The 20696-nt window shown below is 31.4% G+C and overlaps 1 protein-coding gene across 9 annotated transcripts in view; it reads right to left on the bottom strand.

Annotated features, from left to right (window-relative positions):
• Window positions 1-20696, bottom strand: part of rdgA (retinal degeneration A) — a 126959-nt gene that overhangs the window by 33962 nt on the left and 72301 nt on the right. For 2 of the 9 annotated variants that reach the window (XM_089266285.1, XM_089266286.1), the window contains exon 1: window positions 3461-5425. The exons of 3 other annotated variants lie outside the window; for them this stretch is intronic. In XM_089266285.1, coding sequence (XP_089122411.1) covers window positions 3461-4812 — 1352 coding nt within the window. In that variant the 5' untranslated portion in view covers window positions 4813-5425. Of the gene's footprint in view, window positions 1-3460; window positions 5426-20696 lie in introns of those variants that run through there. 4 more of the 9 variants (XM_089266288.1, XM_089266289.1, XM_089266290.1 and 1 more) reach the window with 3 other exon arrangements.

Genomic DNA, 20696 nt, shown 5'->3' with positions numbered 1-20696 from the left:
TGTTGCAAGTGAAAAATGTTTTTTATTGCTGATTGATAAATGTTTACATGAAACGAAACATTCTTTATTACCTAAAAAAACCTGAAAATGTTATATTTAGCTGAATTGAGCAAAGGCTTGGAATATTCAATGTTGCTTTTTGTTTTTTTTTCAATCATTTCTTTACTTTTTTCACTCGCCGTGTTGTTCAATGTAATCAGTTTGATGAGAAACAAAAAAAGTTCTCATTATAGCTCATGAGAAGAACATGAAATTATGTTGATAAATAGTGATCATGTTTTAATCATAACAAAGAATTGAATTACGCACGAATGAGCCTAAATAGAGAAACAAAAAAAAACACAGAAAATGTTGAAATGTAATTAAGTAATCAATAGATTCCAATTATCGTCATTAAAAGGAGAAATAAAACAAAAGTAAAAAGAATAATAAAAATCATTCGTTTCGATAAACCTTCAAAGTACAGTTCCAGAGGTGAAAAAGGTTTTGCATTACAAGAACTTTCAGAGTAAAATGGAAACGTGAGTGAGAAGAAAAAGATAACTTGAAGGTAAATTGTTGAACATTTCAAGTGAGAAATGAAGAGAATCCAGAAATGCGGAATTGACTCGACAGGGAAAAAAAGGGTAAAAAGATTATCAAAATTGAAATGTAATACTTTTCATTGTGATTATCATGAGTAAAGAATTAATTTTGACACTTTTGTATCAAAGAAAAGAAGACAATCCCTGTTTAAATGGGAAATAATATCAAGTGAAACATCAATTTTCTTTTCAAACTTTTCCATATTTATCGTTGAGAAGGAAAAGTTGACACTGATGTTCATTTTTACGCAAAAATTGATTTTCTTTTGTTAATCAGGGTTACATGTTTTGCATGAGAATTGCAACAATTTGAGAATTAAATTTCAATAAAGTGACAACAAAACTCGTCTAATTGTTGCATTAGACTTGAAACAGCTCAAGTCTCATCTCAATATTAAACTTTCATAAACTCTAATCTTCTTCTTGTTGCTTCAAATTTCATTTTCAAATTATGAAAATTACAATAACAAAAGTTTTCTCCTCTTTTGTCTTTTTTCATTAAATTTGAACTTCTTTTTCTCCATCAAATCATGATAACAAATTGTGAATAAATGAGAAGAGAAATGATTTAATCGATAGATTAAAGTTATTCATCAGAATTTTCATCATGAAAGATGAGAAACTCAACAGCAACTTCAGATGAGAGTGATAATGATACATGATCGTGATATAAATCATTTTTAAATTGCCGATGAAAGATGATTTGATGAAAAGATGAAAAGTTCAATTAATGTTAAGAAAATATTTTGTAATATTTTCTGATAAGTTCATGATTAAAGTAAAAGGCAAGAAAATTGCATTGAAAGACTCAGATGAAATTAGCTTTTACTTATTTTGCTTTACAAAGGCTTTTGAAAAGTTGACAAATCACATCAGAAGGAAAGTTCTGATAAACTTGGCTAATTTCAATTCTGAATTGACAGTTGACTAAACAATTGCTTGAATATTGTGACATTAAATTATCTTATTGAAGGTGATGAGAAGAGTTGGGATTGAATGAAGAAGAAAGTGTTTAAAGTTTGGAAGCTAATTAAAAGTCAAAGTCAATTGTAATTGTAATAATCAGATTGAACGTTATTCTGATGAATAAACTGAATGGTGCAAAAAGAGGGAAAGAAAAGTGCAAGTTAATGAGAAATTTTTCGAGAAAAGAAGGAAAAAAATAAACACAATTTGAAGGGAAAAAAAGAGGAGGAAAAAAGTTTAGTTCTGTTGTTGAAAAGAAATGGAGAAAAAAAGAGATTGGTTCAGTGAAAGAGATAATGAAGAATCTGTAAAAGTCGTTCTTTTTTACCATTTCATGGAAATTAATTGAACTCACAACTCAGCATCCGTCAGGTTGACAGTTGGACAGGAGAATAAGAGTCGAAAGAGAGTAAAGAAAAAAGGAGTTCTTTTCATGTATCGAGTGATTAAAGAGCAAAAAAAGTATCAAATTGTTAACAGTCATCATGTAAATTTAACCTTTTCTTGACTTTGGAGAAATTTTTTTGGCTCTTTTCAATTTCAATGTTAAACTGTCAAAATATATGAATTTTGGTGGTTTACCTTTTCAAGTTGAACTGTTTCCCTTTAGACGGTATAATCCACTTGACAGGGTTAATAAGCGAATCACAGGGTAACGATGCAAACGTAATACTATCTTTACTGAACAGAACGAAACTCGATAAATTCATTTTGGACAAGAATCAACAAACTTAAATGGAATCGAAAAGGTTGGTCAATTTGACTGAAACCAAAGGCCGAATGAAACTCATTGCTCTCAATTTGATTCAAATTTTTAACCAATTTGCTTGCAAATGGAATAAGTTGATTGTCCATTAAATCGAGAAATTGATTTCCTTATTTATCATAATTTAATTTGCTAATATCGAGATGAAAATTTTCTTTTCTTCCCTTTTTTTCCAAGAGAATGGAAAATGGAACAAAAGATTATTCATTTTGATTCCGAAGATTAACTGGATGCTAATTGAATCTGTAAATGGTGCATTTGAAAACGAGTACAACTACTTGTTAGTAAATGTTGCCCTTTTCATTATTAACCGTATTATGAGCTTCTAGTGTTGTCTACGTGATGGTTAAGATAAAATGTTGATAATGTTATGATCAACTTGCAATAATGATGGAAAGCAGGAAACTCTTAAGAGAGAAAAGAAAAGATATAAAAGATGAAAAGTGCAGACAGGGTGAAAACATGATCATGGTGAGAGATGAAAATGGAACAGCAATTTTTTTCTTGCTCTTCTTCTCTTTTCATGATGGAAAATATTGGATGAGGCGAATGTCAACTTATGAATTATCACTTTTAGGAAATCCTTTTCTTTCTTATGGTTCTCTCTTTTATCTACTTCTTTCCAACTTTACCATTAAACTTGAATTGACAATGGACATTTGCTGGTTATTAATATTTTACGACATCACCTGGGAGTTTATTTGGGAAATGAGGAGAAAGCTTTTCAAGTAAATAAAATAATGCAATGTAAACAACAATCATCATAATGCACTTGAATATCGAGTTCAATCGTTGCAAATTTTCATTTGCAAACTCGTTTTTATCAAAACAAGTTATCAAATGTCAATTTAAATTGTAAATGCCTTTTTGCCTGATCTTGAGCGAGGGAAACATGCGCTCAGTTTGGTTTAGTTTTAGGCAATAAATTGCATTTCGTTTCCCTTGGATTGAACATTTATCAATGTCCATTTTATGTGTTTTCAAAGTGCAAACTTTTTCGAAGTCAACTTGCAATTACTTTGGACAATTTAGATTAATGGTTGACTGTAATGGTTTTGCATTTGTCGTTTAAGCTTCATCTCGATAGTAAGGAAAAACTTGAAAACTTTTGTGTTTGACTTGAAGCTTCAATTGTTCAACTTACTTTAAAAATATTTGCTCAGGTCGTGATGATTGGACGATGAGATAAGGTCCGTCTGGCTTTGTGGGCAACGAAATGTCTACTGAATGTGATCGCTGTGTTTTTGTTGGCGATGTTTCTTTGGGCCGAGAACCGAGATTCTCGGGAACTTTGAGGAATGAGGCGTCAATCGAAGCGGATCTATTTTGTTTGGTCAAGGGAACTTCCAAGGAGATTACAGTTATTCCGTTACCCAAGTCTTCTTCAAACTCTTGCAAGGGTGATGGTGCTTCTGGTGGTGGTGCAGCCGACAGTGTGACCATGGGTGATATATCGTCACCCGAAATGAGGCACTGAGCATCCGAGTCACTTGCTATACGAGCCGTTTTTACGTGAGTGGCAATGTCTACATCAGTGCCAGTTGCTTTTGAAATTAGCTCGGAATCACTTTTAGTCTCTTCTTCATCCCTGGGTGAACTTGGTTCAGATGAAGAACCACATTTACTGAGAATATTTTTAGCGAGATTTTTGTCAAATGGACCGCTAAAAGTGGCATGATCATGTTCACCTTCATTCAAGTCATCACTTGTCGATCGTCTTCGTGGTCTAAATGACCGTCTAGTTGAACAAGTGGCAACAACTTCGTCATCTGTATCATCATCTTCAGTTGTTAATGAACCTGTTGATGAAACAAAAGTTTGCTGCAAGGCCTTCAGAGCAGCCTGTTCCTCGACCAGGGAACAATGGATGCATTTTTCACCGAAAAACAGAAAAGGTGAAGCCCGACCCGATGAGGGTGACGAAGATCTCCTTATAAACAGCTTCCACTTGGGAATCTCCAGAAAAGATATGGAAGAGCCACTTCTCAATTTACCACTCATGGCCTCTTTGCCCGAAGCCGAATCAAACGACTTTGATCTTGCACTTTTAGCTGCCAAGGGTACATCAAGCATTTCACTGCCCGACGAGAGAGCCTCGGGTTCAGTTGTAAGGGAAGAAGGGTCAGCTTCGGTGCTCAATGTTGTAGAGCCAAGTTCATCGAGTCGAATAGAATCAATGTCACGACGAATACGAATCTCATCGTAAGAAGCTGATCGAATCTGACGAACTCCAACAGGTAAGGACAAGTTGTTGCTGTTGGTGAAACTATTGGTACCACAAGAGTCAATCTTGTCATTGGAGGTTGAAGCACACGAATCAGGCACCATAAGAGAGTGATAGCTTTCAGAAGTGGAATCGAGTGTCAACACGTTATTGAGATAATGTGAACTGGCACCCGAAGAGGTTGCAGGTGTTGCAATGTTGCCACTTGGAGATCTATCAACTCGCGGAGTCGAAACATTTTTACGGCGAAACTTGTCCCGAAGACGTTGCATATTAGTGAAGCAAAAAGATCAGCTACAGCGACGATTCAAGTTGAACAATTGAAGGTACTGATGATGATCAATTCACAGAGGCAAATGGAAAGGCTGACTTTGAAAATATTGTTCATCAACTAAACTATCAATCTGGAAAGTTAAACATTGTACTTTGAAAAGCGGAAAATGGCAAACAAAATTATCCTTCATTTGTTGCACAAAGCAAAGACACTGTTTATCAACATTATTATTAAATTAACACAATCATATTTTTACCGTTTTTCATTATTTGTTCATATGTCAACAGTTTAAGAATAGGTCTTTTATCAATAAAGTTGATTAAATTTTGGGTTAATTTTTGCTCTGTTTTTGTTCATCAACCAACTTGGAGTGATTGGTGATGATAATGATAGTGATGAAACAAAACGAATGATAATATTTGATGAAAGATTGAAGGATGAAAGTTGTATTTACTTGGGAGGGAAAAAAAAGGAAAACAAAAAACTGTGTGTTGATATGAAATGAGAGTAAAGGCGAAAAGAATTGAAATGCCTTTATCTCTTTTCACTGTTCAACGTTGAACACCAAACTCGATGCTTCAATGTATCAGGCTTTTCCTCTACTGAACAACAGAAGCAACATATTTTTTTCCCTGCTTCTTGAGGCTTTTATTTTCATGTTAGTCTCATATGAAATCTCACTCGGTTTCCCTCATTCCTCAATTCATTCATTCAGTTAGTCAGACATGATGAGGCTGAAACTGCATGATGATAATGACCCTGTGATTGTAACACTGACTAACATGCCATCTATGGAATAGCTGAACCATTACTTTATCGATTGAAAATTCAATTCAACTGTTTGATTCTATTTTTAGACGATTGCAACGCTACTCTACGAGTCAACTTCAATTGGTTGCTTTACCAGTTAAAAGGTGGCGATAGTTTGCTAAACCTTTACTGGTAACTAAGGTTATAATCAGATGTAAGCAGTTGTTTATGCAGAATGATGAATGATGTAGTTTACAATTTACATTTACATTTTAATCTAGATCAAACATGGACCCTCCAATACTCAGTGACTATTTTTACGACAACCAAGACTCACAAGCTGTTGACTTGAGAGGAACCATAAATCAGGAAGTAAATTTAAGTTGGAAATTTATTCGTTTTGAATTTATGGTCGGAACAGCCGGTTTGGTGTTATTATCAACCCTAACCTGAATATTTTCTCTCCATTTTTGGGTACGGTGAATATTGGCTACACCAACATTAACCTAAGACCATACTGAGCAGCTAACAATATCGTAACCGCATAATGAGTCAATTCTGACTTAGAGGCGTTCAGTCATAATCCTTGAACGTTATATCATAACTTACAAGTTATGACTACTTGTTAGTCAAGCGGGCTCATGTACTATTTCTCCGAATCTGTGGTTCACCGCGTACTGAGCAGAATTTCAATTGTAAGAAAAGTCAGTAGGATGAAATTAATCACGACGATTATGAATCTAAAGAAAATTTCAATGCTTGGTTCATTTCTAATTGTAAATAAATAAACTTAGCATTTCGTTTTGAAACTCAAAATCGCCGTATTTTACTGAATACTTGATATGGTCAATATCTGTTATTCATACATTTAAAATTTGCAATTTTAGCTGGTAAAAGTTATGATCAAGATTAAGCGATAAAGATTCAAACTTACAAAACTTACTTGAAATTTTTTCCCTTTACTTCAAATGCTCGAACTGTCTTTAATCAAACCTAATTCACTCCAGAATGATTTATCTGGACAACATTGATTAGTCTAGACCAGTTGGTAAAACTTGAAAATTGAAATCAAACTCAACGATGCGTAATGCATTTCACACACATTAGCCTTAAGGAAAAAAAGGCAGAAAGTTGAGAATAAATTGAAAGCAACAAACTGGAAGCCATTTTAATACTTTAAATGGTCAAATGAATGAACAAGAGACTGACCAAAGAAAAAGAATGCAACTGTCTGAGTAATTTTTGATATTCCATTTATCACAACTATAATAACTCGGTGTACTTCTTTGACTGTTGAATGTTTTCCTTTGTCATTACAAGAGTTAAATTTAAGCTGGCTTCTCATGTTTTCACCTCTCAATAGCAGTTTCATTTGTCACTCCAACAATGCAGCCAACAAGTACACAATCAGTTTATAAGCTTATTTATCAGTTTATTAATGCGAAGGGAAAGGCGAAGACGAACAAAAATATTCTGGTTAATATTGTCAAGATATATTGTTATGGCCCTTATACCATTGAATTTTCATTCCCTTATTACAAATGGAAGAAGAAGAAGAGAAGAAGAGCAAAAGCTTATCGATTGGCCTCGATTACTCCTTTCAATATGATTTTTATTTCTCTTCTTCTTCTTCAGTCTCCCAACCTTTTGGTTACCTGTTTCCATTTTTTCTCAACATCTTTTCCTCTTCTTCTTCTCTCACTTTCTGTCCACCCTCAAAATAGAAACATGAAGCATAAAAAATGAGAATAAAAGCAACCAGAACCAGAAGCAACTCGGCCATCAACAAAGGCAACAAAATCAAACAGAATCCAGGTGAACAAAATAGACTGAATAACATGTCAATCATTATTGTATCATTGGCAGTGCAAAGAGAAACTCAATTTGTAATAGTTTTACCTGAAGGAATTGCATTTACCAGCAACATTTTAAGACAATCAGTTGGCCAAAATGTAAAGTTTAATCGAACAATTTTTTCTTCTTTTTCCCCTGTTATTTCTTCTTTCACCAAACAGTTTACTCAAAGCGTTTCGAAAAGTGAAAACAATCAAATCAACAGATAATCAACTAGATTAATACTTGAAAATGCAAAGTGAAACTCTGAGCAAATGAAAGCGTAAAAATGTTGAGCAAAAAAAGGAAAAACTGAAAGCACTCAATTTTTCTATCAACATTATTCTTTCAATTGTTGACTTCAATTTGCTTCTTCTTCTTCTTTTCATTGATAATGCATGTGTTTCATCATGATAACCTGATGACAAATTCAATTTATGCTGATTTTGCAGTAAAACACAATCACAAATTGAAAAGGAGAGAAAAGATTGAAACGAAATTATGAGCCAAAAAGAAGGTAAAAAAGGTAAAATATCTGAAATCATCATTTTGTCTGACTTTCAATTTGATTATCATCAAGTTCACTTTCATCAACTTTTTTTACACAACCTTCAAGCAACCATTTCAATTATCTGAATCAAATTGAATCACTTTTTTTGCCGATGCCTTTTGCCAACCAGCAAAAGCAACAGTTTGCCAAATTGAATTTATTTTTCCAGCAAAACAAAGAGCAAAAAAACTTAGTCTTTTCCAACCCTAAATGATCAAAATAAATTGATAAGCTTTGAAAATGTAAATTCAATTTTCTTCCCTTCTTTGTATCTGAATAAGTGTCAATACTTTTCACTCCCTTCTAACGAATAAGAAAAGGATCGACAAAAAAAACTCTTTGCCTTTACTCAACAAGTAAAAGTATTTGTGGTTGCTTTGCTTCAAGGGCAACACACGAGATTCTTGTTCATTTTTGGGTTACAGGGAAGGTGAGAGAAAAGAAGTTCTGCTAACGAATAGCTTCAGGTGTTACAAGTGAAAGAGAGAAAAGGCGAAAAATTGATTTTCCATCAAATTTAACCATCAAAATGTTTCCTCATTTTCACTGTTCATTGATCAATCAATAGTAATTAATCAAAGTTGCTATAATCATGCAAGCAAAATGTTTTCTTGCTGAACATCATTAAGATTACTTTTTCCCCGGTTTTTCTCTTTTCACATTTACTTTTTTTCCCTTCTCTCAACAGAGTCAGAATAGCCGACAATAGTTGTGATTGATTATAATTCATTGATTGAGTACAATTGGGAGTGAAAAAGTGATAAAAGTCTGAATAACAAGGATAACAACAAATTTGATCATTTTTATAGTAAAAAGTAGCAACAAAAGCTACTAATAGTTGAGATCGAAAACTTTTTTTCACTCTTTTCACATCAGATTTTCATTCAACAAATGATTCATTGAATGTTGATTTTCCAATAAATGAATAAATTGATTCGAGAATGAAAAGTTTAACCTTTTCAAATTGTCCTTTTGCAAGCAAGGCTGAGAAGAAGAGAGAAAAGTTCTAATAAATACTTTTGAAATTCTGTTAAATTTATCACATTTTTTCGCTAATTTGTTTCTCCATTTGAAATTTGCAACTTTGGCAGAGAGAAAAAGAATTCAGAATTTCCCTGAATCGATGGAATCATAATCAATCTATCAGAAGTTATCTTTGACAATGGCTTTGAATCTTACTGTTTCCTCCATTATATTCATCTTCTGTCTTCTTTATTCTGGTTCATCATTAAACCCAAACAATAATATTAATTCAATAAGGATAACACTTATCGAATCGATTCTGCCGATTATTCTCGATAAACATAATACATTGAATGTCCAAAAGTCCTTTTTTGTTTTCAAGAGCTCTACTTACATCAACTTGAGGAGAAAAAACTCGATGAATGAAAAGATGATGACCAAGAAAAGATGAAGAATAAAAGAATTATCATTGAATTTCTTTCGTCAGGCAATTTTCAAAAGAAAATAAATGATATTTACTTTTTTCATTTCAACATCATCTTCAACTGGGAATCCCCTGCAAAAAGAAAGACTAACAATTCCATTTCAATCATTTCATCATCAATACAAACCTAATTCAATCTCTCCTTTAATCACTTTGACTGTCCATCAAACCATTAAAGACAAACGAGAAAAACAGAAAACTCGAAAAAAAAGAAAATCTTTGAAAATTCAAGTTCGTCCGAAAAGAATTCAAAACTTGCATGGAAATGATTATTTGCAATATTCATCAGCTATTCATTAGTCGATAACAGAATGCAAAAAGTATTTGCAAGAGAATTTCTTTTCGAATGAAAAGCTTAATCAGATTAACCATTTTCTCTGTTTCATTACTTTTCAAACCGTTTACCTGAATGTAGCTGAAGTTGAGAAAAGGAATGAAGAAAATAATCATTTGGTGAAAATTCATTTTTTGCATTTCCTTTCCTTCCTCAGTCCATCAAATTCAACTTTGTGTTTACACAATTGACATGAAAATATGTAGAATCGATTCAGACGCTTGTTCAAAAGCCTAATCTGACCATACTTAGTAAGCAGAAAATGAAACAATAAAATTATCATTATTTTCGTTCAACGAATGAGAGAAAAAAAACTCAGAATAATCAGTCTTTCAGGATTGCCCATTAGACAGAAGCAAGTAAATCATCATTATAAGCATTTATTTTTTTTCTGCTCTTCTTTTTTCTCTTCAGATTATTCTGTAGAAATATTTCTCTTCTTCTGTTGAACTATCAAAGATCTTGTTTTTCCTCATTTCTTATTCTTCTTTTGCTTCATTACTACTCATTTTTACTCTGTTTTTTACCCTTTAATACTATCGATTATAAGCCAGGGTAAAAAAGTGTTGTTACTCAACAAGATGAACCAGGGAAGAAGCAGAGAATTGTAAAGTGAATAATAAATTATTTGAAAGAAAAACACAGAACCATGAGAACTATTTTTTTATTCTTGTGTTCACCTTCCAAGTAATAATGATGATAAAAATTGCAAATGACAAATGAAAAACTTGTTACTATTACAATAAGGAAAGAAAAGGGTAAAGAATGTTTCTTCAGGTAGAAAATGATTCAATTAATGAACCGAAAAGATTGCCTTTGAATCAACTTTTCCCTCATTTTTATTCCGACTTTACATCATTAACATTGAGTTTGCTTTTTTAACCACTTTATTCATTGATTCAACATTTTCAATTCATTTTTTTTCTCAAATAAAAAATTCGAGTTTATTGAAATTTCTTCTTTTCTTCACAACTCATTATCATTTTATTGAAACATTTTGATACACTTTGGAAAAGAGTTTAATCAAGAAAAATGTTTATCGAAAAAAAGTTTGATGACGAAGGTTTACTTTTAATTTTCGTTGCTTCTCGAAAGTTATTTTTAGAAGTTTCGATTCAATTGTCTGCAGTTTTAATGAGCAGAGAATTTCTTTTGAAATATTTTCTCTCACATTTGTAGGTTGATTTGTTCAATAATTGTTCAACAATAATTAGCTTTTCTCTATTTACTTGTGCTTTCCATTTTCCTTGTTGATACAGAACTTTCATCGTTTTCATATTGAACCTGATTCTTGTCTGTGTTTTTCCTTGTTTACATTTTTTCTCCTTTTCTTTTCGAGCTTTTTTTCCTTGAAAAAAGAAAAGTTCAGTGCAAATTCTTTACACTAATTAGATGAAATAATTAGTTGCTTTTACTTTTCAATAGTTTCAGTGTTTACGACAAACTATCATCTTGAAAAGTGGAAAAGTATTGTATCTTTATTAGAAGAGTAAGCTTAAAATTCTGATGATGAAGAGGAAAGAAGGAGAAAAAAATGTTTACTAAATAACCTTCTTAGTGATGCCTTAATTAGCTCGGCAGCTTTCAATTTATTCAGCTTTCCATTCAATAAGTAACTCATGAATGATAATTATCGTACTCATCACTATTGATGCTTGCTATCATAGCAATTATAATTGTGAGATGATGAAAAAACAAGTTGGAAATGAACACAATTTAGATTTTAGTCTAATAAGTTGATATATTGAGCTATTGCTCAAACCTTTTAATGTGTCTCTTTACTCGACGAAAAATAACATTTAATGAATATTTGCAATGATATTGTTTGAGGTCAAAAGAATTCAAATGATTCACTAAATTCAATCTGCAAGTTGATTTATCATTCATCAAACTGTCAACAGTGAAAAAAGAGTTATTCTTGTGCTAAAGTTTTCTCTAGAGATCTTCAGGTAAAATTTCGAAATGCATTACATTTGAATGAGAATCGAAAATAAGTCCGAATGAACTTGTTTCACAGAGACTGACTCCTTCAAAGCGTTTAACAAATTGAGCTTCGATCACAGTTTAACATCGTTTTTCCATTTCATTTCACACTTGATGATAAGATCGGAAGGAATATAATGCAAAGATCGACTACTTTTACAATGAATAATGCTAAGGTAGAATCGGAAATTATGTCTCATATTCAAGTTATCCAAAAGAAATGCAGTTTATGCTAAATATTGTTGCATTCTCTGGTTAAGTAAACCAGAAAAAAGTATTCGTTTTAATGGCAAAGGCACGAGATGTTGGGTTTGCTTTCAATCCATTCTTGATGTAAATTGGCTGAGGTGCCAGAATCTTGTGCGAATGCAATAACTAAACTTGTCTAGTCTGAATTGAAGCAATTAGTGGTCACTAAGACACTTGCAATTGCCTACTCGAAGCTTATATGAACACTTTATTTCGTCCTTTGCACACCTCAATCATCATTAGAATCGTTAATTACAAATGCAAGTATGCTCTTGAAACATGTTCCATCATTAAGTTAACATCTTTTACCCTGTTCTCGTCTTGTAAAGGCAACCTTTTTTATTACCCATTCAGAACATTAGCCTACTTCGGTTCAGTACTTATTAATAAATTGATGAAAATTACTCAACTCATTGATCTACAATAATGTTTATGCTTCCGTTCATCTTTTCTCAGCTCAACTTCATCCATTTTATTATCTTAATAGTCGATTTAGTTGGCAATATTTTAACACTAAACTCAAGTAAAGATCAAATTTAAACGCTTCAATCTTTAAACACAAAGGTAAAAGATTAATCGCATCTAAATAGACAATTTTATTACAACGAAGCAATCCTTTCGAAGATTGAATTTCCAGCAAAAGGTCAAAATGTTTGTACAGAAAAAGATGAGCAAAAAGAAAGGTAAATTCGTGATAAATTCTCATTTCCTTTTCAATTATCATTTTTCAAGTTGCACTGAATCCCAGGTACGAAACGATACTACGAGAAAAAAGGGAAAAAGAAGAAAAGTAAAGCAAAGAAAAGGGGAAAATAAACGAGTAACATTTCCGGTCAAGAGGCAAATAATAATAATAGGAATGAAAGTTAATGTTGAAAAATTATTGTCAACATGAAAAGGTGGGCTTGCAAGTTGAATTGTCAGGTTCACTTAGAGAGACAATTATTTTCATTCCCATCCAGGTGAACGACAAGCTAAATGATAATAACAGACTAATTGTTGACAGGGAAAACAATTTACTTCAACTGAATATTGAATAATGAAAAAAATGGACTAAAGTGTTTAACCAGTTATCATCAGTGTTTCAGTGTTCACTCTTTCATTAAATCGTCAACTTTTCTTTTTACTCTAATTGTTACCAAGTGACATGAACATTAGGCGAGCAAAGTTGATGATTCAATTTAATATCTATTGATGGTCAATGAGGAAAACATTATTCCAACCTGAAACTGTGTGTGTTTTCCCATCAGTGAACAAATCATTCGAATAAATTGACTTTTCTCATCAAACAATCACTCGAAATGTTGAACTCGATTACTCTCAGTTTTCTCTTCAAAATGTTATTCCAATCATATTCAACTCGTTGAACCGAAAAGCACAATTCTCCTCATCGAAAACTCGACTCGTGTTTTCTTTTCAAACCAATCCTTTAAGTGTTTCTCGTTCATTCCCATGTTTTTGAATTTCGTTCAATTTCTTTGGAGAAAAGCGAAATAATTCAATGTATAAATCAATTATTCTGGAGAATGGTTAAAACAATTGCAAAATGATGAAATTGCCTGTAACAGTGAATATTGAGAATTACTTGATTAACTATTTATTTAAATGTGAAAAATGTTGATGAATATTTGATGGAATCGATAACCTGATAAACGAATGACAAAATTCAGTTAAATATTAATAATGAAACAGCTTAAAGATAATACAATTTTCCATCAATATGATGTTACCTTTGAGATTTATATTAAACTGTTTATTAACTTTCAATTGATAATCAAACATGAACTTAATAAAGTAAAACAAGTTCAGGTATTGGTCTTGCATCATGTTGGCTAAATTTAATCATCTTATGAATCGAATTGAATATTCTTCTCTTTTCAGGACAACTTTTAATATTGAAAGAACTTTTTGCAAAAGTCGAATGCTTTTTCATACTCAACTTAATGATACTTCAATATTCCTGGGCTGTTCACTTGAAAGATTAAAGGATTCAACTTTAATTCCCTGTTAAAGACCAAAACTCTTTGCATTTCTGATCATCCAATTGAAATCAATTTCATCGACCTTTAACTTGAAAAATTGAGTTTCAATTGCAAAGTAAAGGTCGAGCAGAGAAAAAGAAAAAAACGAAATTCAATTCAATTGAATACAAAAAAGGTAAAGAAAAGGATAAAACCTTTGCTAAACTATCATTTGTTCAATACCTTAAGGCATTAGATGAGCTTGAAATCACAAAACATGATAAAGTCCAAAGCATTTCATTATTTATGACAGGAATGGTAATGTTGACTGGAAATTGTAGACTTGAGGCTTCCCTGGAACCAGGAAAACTCTTTGGACGGTAAAAGTTTAGCCAAGGTTCATGTTATTCATGAAATGGAATAAAAAGTTTAGAACCTTTTCTTTTCTCCTTTACATGAGAAAAGTTTCCATAAAATCTTTAAAATGAACATAAGAAATCATTCAAAGAGGATTCGATCTTGTTTAATCATCTTTGTTTAAACATGAAATACTTGTCTTTTGCTGCAACCAGGGTTAATCATTAGAATGTAAAACTGTGCTCGAAAGAAAAGTTTTACAGGAAAAAGATTTAAAAACATTAATATTTCCATTCGTAATTCCTTTTCATTCAACATTGCAGTTATTATTAACAGGAAAAGTTTCACCATCATTCTTTGTTCACTTAATGCCCATTATTTCTAATAATATTGAATTTTATTGGAAAAATATTAAAAGGAAAAGTTTTTGTCCAATTTGAGTTTTGAAGAAATGATGAGAAATGCTCACGCAAAAAGATCCAAAAATGAAACTTCATTCTATCTTAATGAGCAAATATGTTTGGAATCGGTCTATTGATAGACAAAAGGAAATATTAAACCAAAAGATCTCGATTTTTTAATGGCCAAGCAACTTGAGGTTTAACTTATTTCGTTAATATTTTAATGTTTCTTGTTCATCAAACTGTTTCATAGAATCAGTTGGCAAAAGTTGGCAAACAATATTCAACTCAAGTCGACCCAAAACACATTATTTTATACACATTCAGAACCCGTTTTATAAGCATTTGTAATAGAAATATTAAGATTGTTTCTGTTGGAATTTTGCAAAGATACAAAGGCATAAAGTAAAGGAAATAAGAACAGCAGTCGAATCATTCTGGATGAGATTCTATTTTCGTCTTAGCATTGAGCTGAGTTAAGCTTCTTTCAGCATTATGCTACGTATGCAAGTTTTGAAATTGCAATCGATACTAATTAATAAGCTATTTAATGATAATTAAACATGCTAAGATGAACGATTTCAGGCTCAATCTTGGTTTGATTGTTATTGAACCAAGTTTTTCATTCCTTGGTTTTGAAAAGCTTGTTGTGTTTGAACAATGCTAACATTGAGACTTTATGTGCACTCAACTGGTTATTTATGTACTGCAAATGTTTTCAAATGATTCATGCTGAATTGAAGATTGTATTCATCTTTAAGAGTTTTCTAGTTTGGTAAAGTTTTTTACTTGGATGCTTTAGAACTAGATTTTCCCTCAACAAATGGAGCAAAATAGATCTGAATATTGGCATTGAACGTCTCTCAATTTTCAATGAAAATTCAATGAATTGAGTAAAGAAAATGTTAAGATAGAAGATCAATAATTTTGACTTTCTTTTAATTGCAAATTAATTGAATTATTTGTGAGAACTAAACAACACAAAGTGAAAAAGTCGTTTCGAAATTCATTATTGATTCTTTTTCCAGGCAAAAGAATAACTGCTTTTCCCTTTGCAACTCATTAAATTTTATTAACTTAAATAGTCTTTACATCGTTAATTTTGCTCATCAGAATATAAAAAAATAGCAAATTGCAATTTCGTTTTACAGCTCATTATTCATATCCAGTATTTACATAATCATCATTACTATTTTTATTTATTCCCAATAGTAACCATAGTAATGATTGGATACGTCACTGAATCGATTGATTGGTGTGGTCAAAGCATGAGACACGGAAAAACATGATCTTTAGATGAAGAATGTTTTGATGCAGAAAAATTCATAAATGCTTCAGCTAAAATTTGTTATTTCGTCTGATTTACCAATAATCACTGATCAATTGGCTGTTTAACATTCAATTTTTGAGCAACTGAATGCATCAAAATAATCATTATGAGTCTCTTCCGTTGCTTGGGAATGCATGGAAATGTATCATAGTAATAAAGATTAACATTAGTATAAAAAGGTAAATCAAACGAAGAAGAATCATCGTGTTCGTGGGTAGACTAAAGGTCTGTGATGTACATTTTAATAATAGTCGAGTAAATAATAGAAGATGAAATGATAACCCAAAAAGTCAGACTTAAGGTTAATGCACATCTCAATCCATTCTTACAGATCAATTGCATTCATTCAAATTAAACATTCAAAGCGTGTTTCAAAGATTGTCTCATTAGCATTACCAGAATACGATACAAAAGTAAAAAACAATTCCGGACTCTTGAGCAATCCAATCAATTCGTAGTCAAACACAAATTGTTGCGTTTTCAACACTAATACACTTTTGTATAATTTTAGCATTTCTTCCAAACTTTGATTCAATAAAATTGAGAAACAGCGAAAAGGATCAATTCGTTACTTTTCAATCGAATCACTTTTTAAAGAGTGACTCTTATTTCGATTTCATTGAATTTCCAAACGGACCTTCAACTTGTTCGAGTTATTAGGATAAAAGTTTGCTTGAACGTTGATTGAAGCCGTGTTGTGAGTTTACGAACATCAATAAATTACTTTTATTTTTGTTCGATTAGTGCAACATTTCATTCTCGATTCATTGCATACTTTAATGAGTAATTTATTTGCATTCATATGATTCGAGTTTGCTTTATTGAGCTTGAATTGTTGAAATATTTGGTTCCCATTCTATGCGATTCCATTCAAATGCTGAGCCTAATTATTGTTATGGTAAACTCAACAACTGCTTGGATACTTTGACAAGCAAAGGAGAGAAAAAATTGCCTTCTAATTTACGAAATTAATATAAAAGCAAAACAATTATTAATGGTTACACAAGATTATTTTTATTGTATTCAGTTTTCTGTATATTATTTTTCAGGGGAAAAATATTCTCCTTTTCATTGCATTATATCTTTCGCTCGATATGCAAAACGATGATAATGTTAACATTAATTTCACAAACTAACCAAACTAATTATTCCATGATATTTATACAAAAGAGGGAAAAATAGTTTTCTGTTGACATTTTTTCTCCTCTTCTTCCAACCTAATTGCTCGGTGAATCAAATTATTATTCAATGATAAAGTTCAATTATCACCTTAAACTGCGCCACTAAACATCAACGAGTTTTATCCATTAGTTTATAGCAATTGTTAATAATAATATAATGACATCAACATTGATACAGGAAATTCATTTTCAGCTCCATTTGCTAAAGTTCAATTTTCTATTTTACAGAATTCCGTCGATTTAAAGTAATTTATGAAAATTGAAATCGACCAAGATTTGATTACTTTTCTCACTAATTGAATAGAAGTTTTCAATTTAATTTCATTCCGTGATTGGACAAATTAAATGACTCGAAACGGTTCAAAGCTAATTCAAAGTTTATTCAATAAACTCTTTTGATTGTTGATTTAATCTTGTTAGACTGTAAATCTGTGTGTATTTAATGGAAAACGAAATTTTATCGACAATTTTCTTCTTTTCCCTCAAAACGGATATTTATTGTTTCTTCATTCAATTTTCTGTTTCATGGATATTGCTATCTCAAGTGAATATCTTTCAACATCAATCGATTATTATTATGGTCATGATATTCAACTTGCAAACCTAATCATTCCTTTTCATCATGTTATTACAATAATCTTTGACTATTGTCCAAGGTTTAATAATCTTTCTGTTGACATTCCAATTAAACTCAATCAAACGTTGCATTTATTATTCTATGAATCAACTGAATTACACTGAATGTCATTTATCATTGTTTATCCACGAGTTTCATTTGCCTTTGGAATCAAAGGTCAACTTTCAGACTCAACGAGTCTGTGGCGAGATTGTGGTTCCATTTTAGTTAATATTTATTTAGGGCAAAAAGATTTTTTTCTTCACTCGAATAGCAACAAGTTTATCAAAAGCTGAAAACTCCAAACTCACTGAGAGTGAAAAATCCAAGAGAAAAACATTTTCTGTTTTCTGTCGATTTCAAGCAATTTTCACTCTTCTCTCTTTTACTTGAATGAATGAATTGAAAGAATCATTATTCCGATGGAAACTTTTCCAGTGATTAATTTACTCGATGGAAAGCATCATGTGAGTTCTAAAAAGTTTTACATGATTAATTCTCGTGGAGAATGGTGAATGAATGAATAGAAATCTTCTTGTCCGTTAGAGTTGCCAACGAGAGAAAAAGTTTTCTTTCAACATTCTCATGATAAATGATGAATTGAAAAGCTGGAGTTCATTAAGCATCTAGACGTTTCAATGAGAATCGAGTTTAATTCTCGAGATAAATTTCCATTCAAAATGTTGAAGAATCAACTATTTACAAAAAGCTTTACTGGAAATATGTTCATTCCTTTGAATGCTTGGTTTGGTATAAAATTGACACAACATGAAGCACAAGAGAAAAAAGGGGGAAAAGGGTTTTCTCTTTCTCTTCTGTTCCGTGTTCAAACAACTTGTTGCAATTTATTTCAAACAGAATCATCATCTTTTTCCCATTTACTTCATGTTTTCCTTTCTCAAATGAATCAAAATCTTGTAATCAAAAGAATATTTTATTGCCAAAAGTGAGAAGTATTGGAATTGAAAGGAAGAAAAAGAAAAAAAAGAGAATAACAAATGATATTGAACAGTGAATTTTGAACAGAAAGACAATGGGAAAAAGAAAATAGAAAAAAATCATGAAAATTCAACATTTTCTTATTTCTGATTCTTTGCATTTCAAATCATTTCGTTTTTGTTTTGATTCAACCCAGTTTAGGGCAACAAGAGAATGAAAGCGAAAGAGAAAAAAAAGTTTTATTCTATTCTCTATTTTCTCGATTCGTTTTCCATTCTTCACCTATTTTCTCTTTTCCCCAGAAAGAAACATTTTCCGATTGCAAGCAAGTTCTATGAAGAACAAATCTGAACATTTCATGAACTGTTTATCTTAACATTTATCCAATGATAACAAGCATAAAGCTCCAAGCAATTTAGAGTAAACATTGGACTTGGAATATTCAATTTCAGATTTACACTCAATACCTATTGTTGAGCAAATTTCAATCTCGATCATTCCAATTATCCTTTCGATATTTCAATTTGCAAAATATTTGCTCTTTTCATTGTAACGCATTCAAAGAAAGAAAAAGATGAAAAGTTCTGATAAAAGCCGAAAACTGTTTGAAAGAGTCAACTTTGAAAAAAAGTTCATCAAAAGTCTTCTTTTCTTGCAAATTGATTCATCAAGATAATGATGATACAAAGTGATTATTTTTAGAGTTCAAGGTGAGATGGAAACTGAATCTGTGATATTGTTGATGAATAATGATCTAAGTTTACTTTTCGTGTAAATAAAGGATTGAGAAAAGCAACAAGAGAGGAAAAAAAACTTTGAAAAGAAGGAAAAAAATTGCATTTTGTTAACACACAAAAACACAAGTAAATTACATGTAATCTAATTAATCTAGTAAAGTTGCTTGAAAGCGTCTTTATTCCCAGCTATTATCATATTTCATTGAAAATGATAGTTTCATGTTTTTTTTGCTGGAGTGAAATCTTTCTTTTGAAAACTCTCTTTTCTTCAGGATTGAACATTGAAAGTTGAACAATGTTGAACCTGAAAATAATGGTGAAAACAAATGATATCAATCAGTGTCATTTCCAACTCTTTCATCAAACAAGAGTTGAGAAAAGTTATGATTTTTGTAACAAAAATGTTCAATCTTTTCTCACTTTAATTGTAATCATGATAATGGATTGCATTTCCATTCAATTGTTGATCATGAAAATGGAAACAACTTTACATTTAGATATTATCAATGAATATTAATCAGATGATGAACAGAAAAGGTGGAGGAAAATGTTTACGTAAATGTCAAGTGAAGATGAAAGTGATGCCGAAATCGAAGACAATGAATCTTTTTGTATTCTTTCAACGTCTTCACCTTTCCATTAAACTCGTAAAATCTGATAGATAATCTTTACTCTTCATTTGATGGAAAATCTGGCAAAAAGAATTTCTCATTTTCTTTCAACCTTTCAACCTTAAAAGCGTTACATTTGGATTGAGAGTAAAGAAGGAAAAACTTTGAGCTTAAGTCTTTCAATAATGGATAATGCTTTTCTCTCGCATTCGAGTCTCGAGTTTTACTCTTGGATCAATTTGTTTTTCAATATTGCTAATCACTTTTAAGCTCATTTTCTGGGGTCATAATGATTCGCTTTGGATTCAACCTTTTCATTCTTTCGTCCTTATAAAACTTTCCTTTATTATGTCGATCATCATTATTCAGCTTCTCTTTCCTGTTGCATGAGCAAAATAATCTCTCACTACACTTACCTTTAACATTAATATCTATGTAAATTAGGTGAAAATTATTCACTTTGGAAATCTCAAATTCTCTGACAATTTCACCTCAATTCACAGGCAAATTATTCAAAAATGTAGAGTGAAAACTTTCCCTGTGATCAATCAGCTAATTAGGTTTAAATAATTTCCAGTGAATTTTTCACAGACAAAACCAAAC

Source organism: Tetranychus urticae, chromosome 1, assembly GCF_039701765.1.
Source record: "Tetranychus urticae isolate SD_2017Ah chromosome 1, NJAU_TeUrti_SD_1.0, whole genome shotgun sequence".
NCBI lineage: Eukaryota > Metazoa > Arthropoda > Arachnida > Trombidiformes > Tetranychidae > Tetranychus > Tetranychus urticae.
Note: the sequence above shows the minus strand (reverse complement) of the source record. Positions and strands in the feature narration are given on the sequence as shown.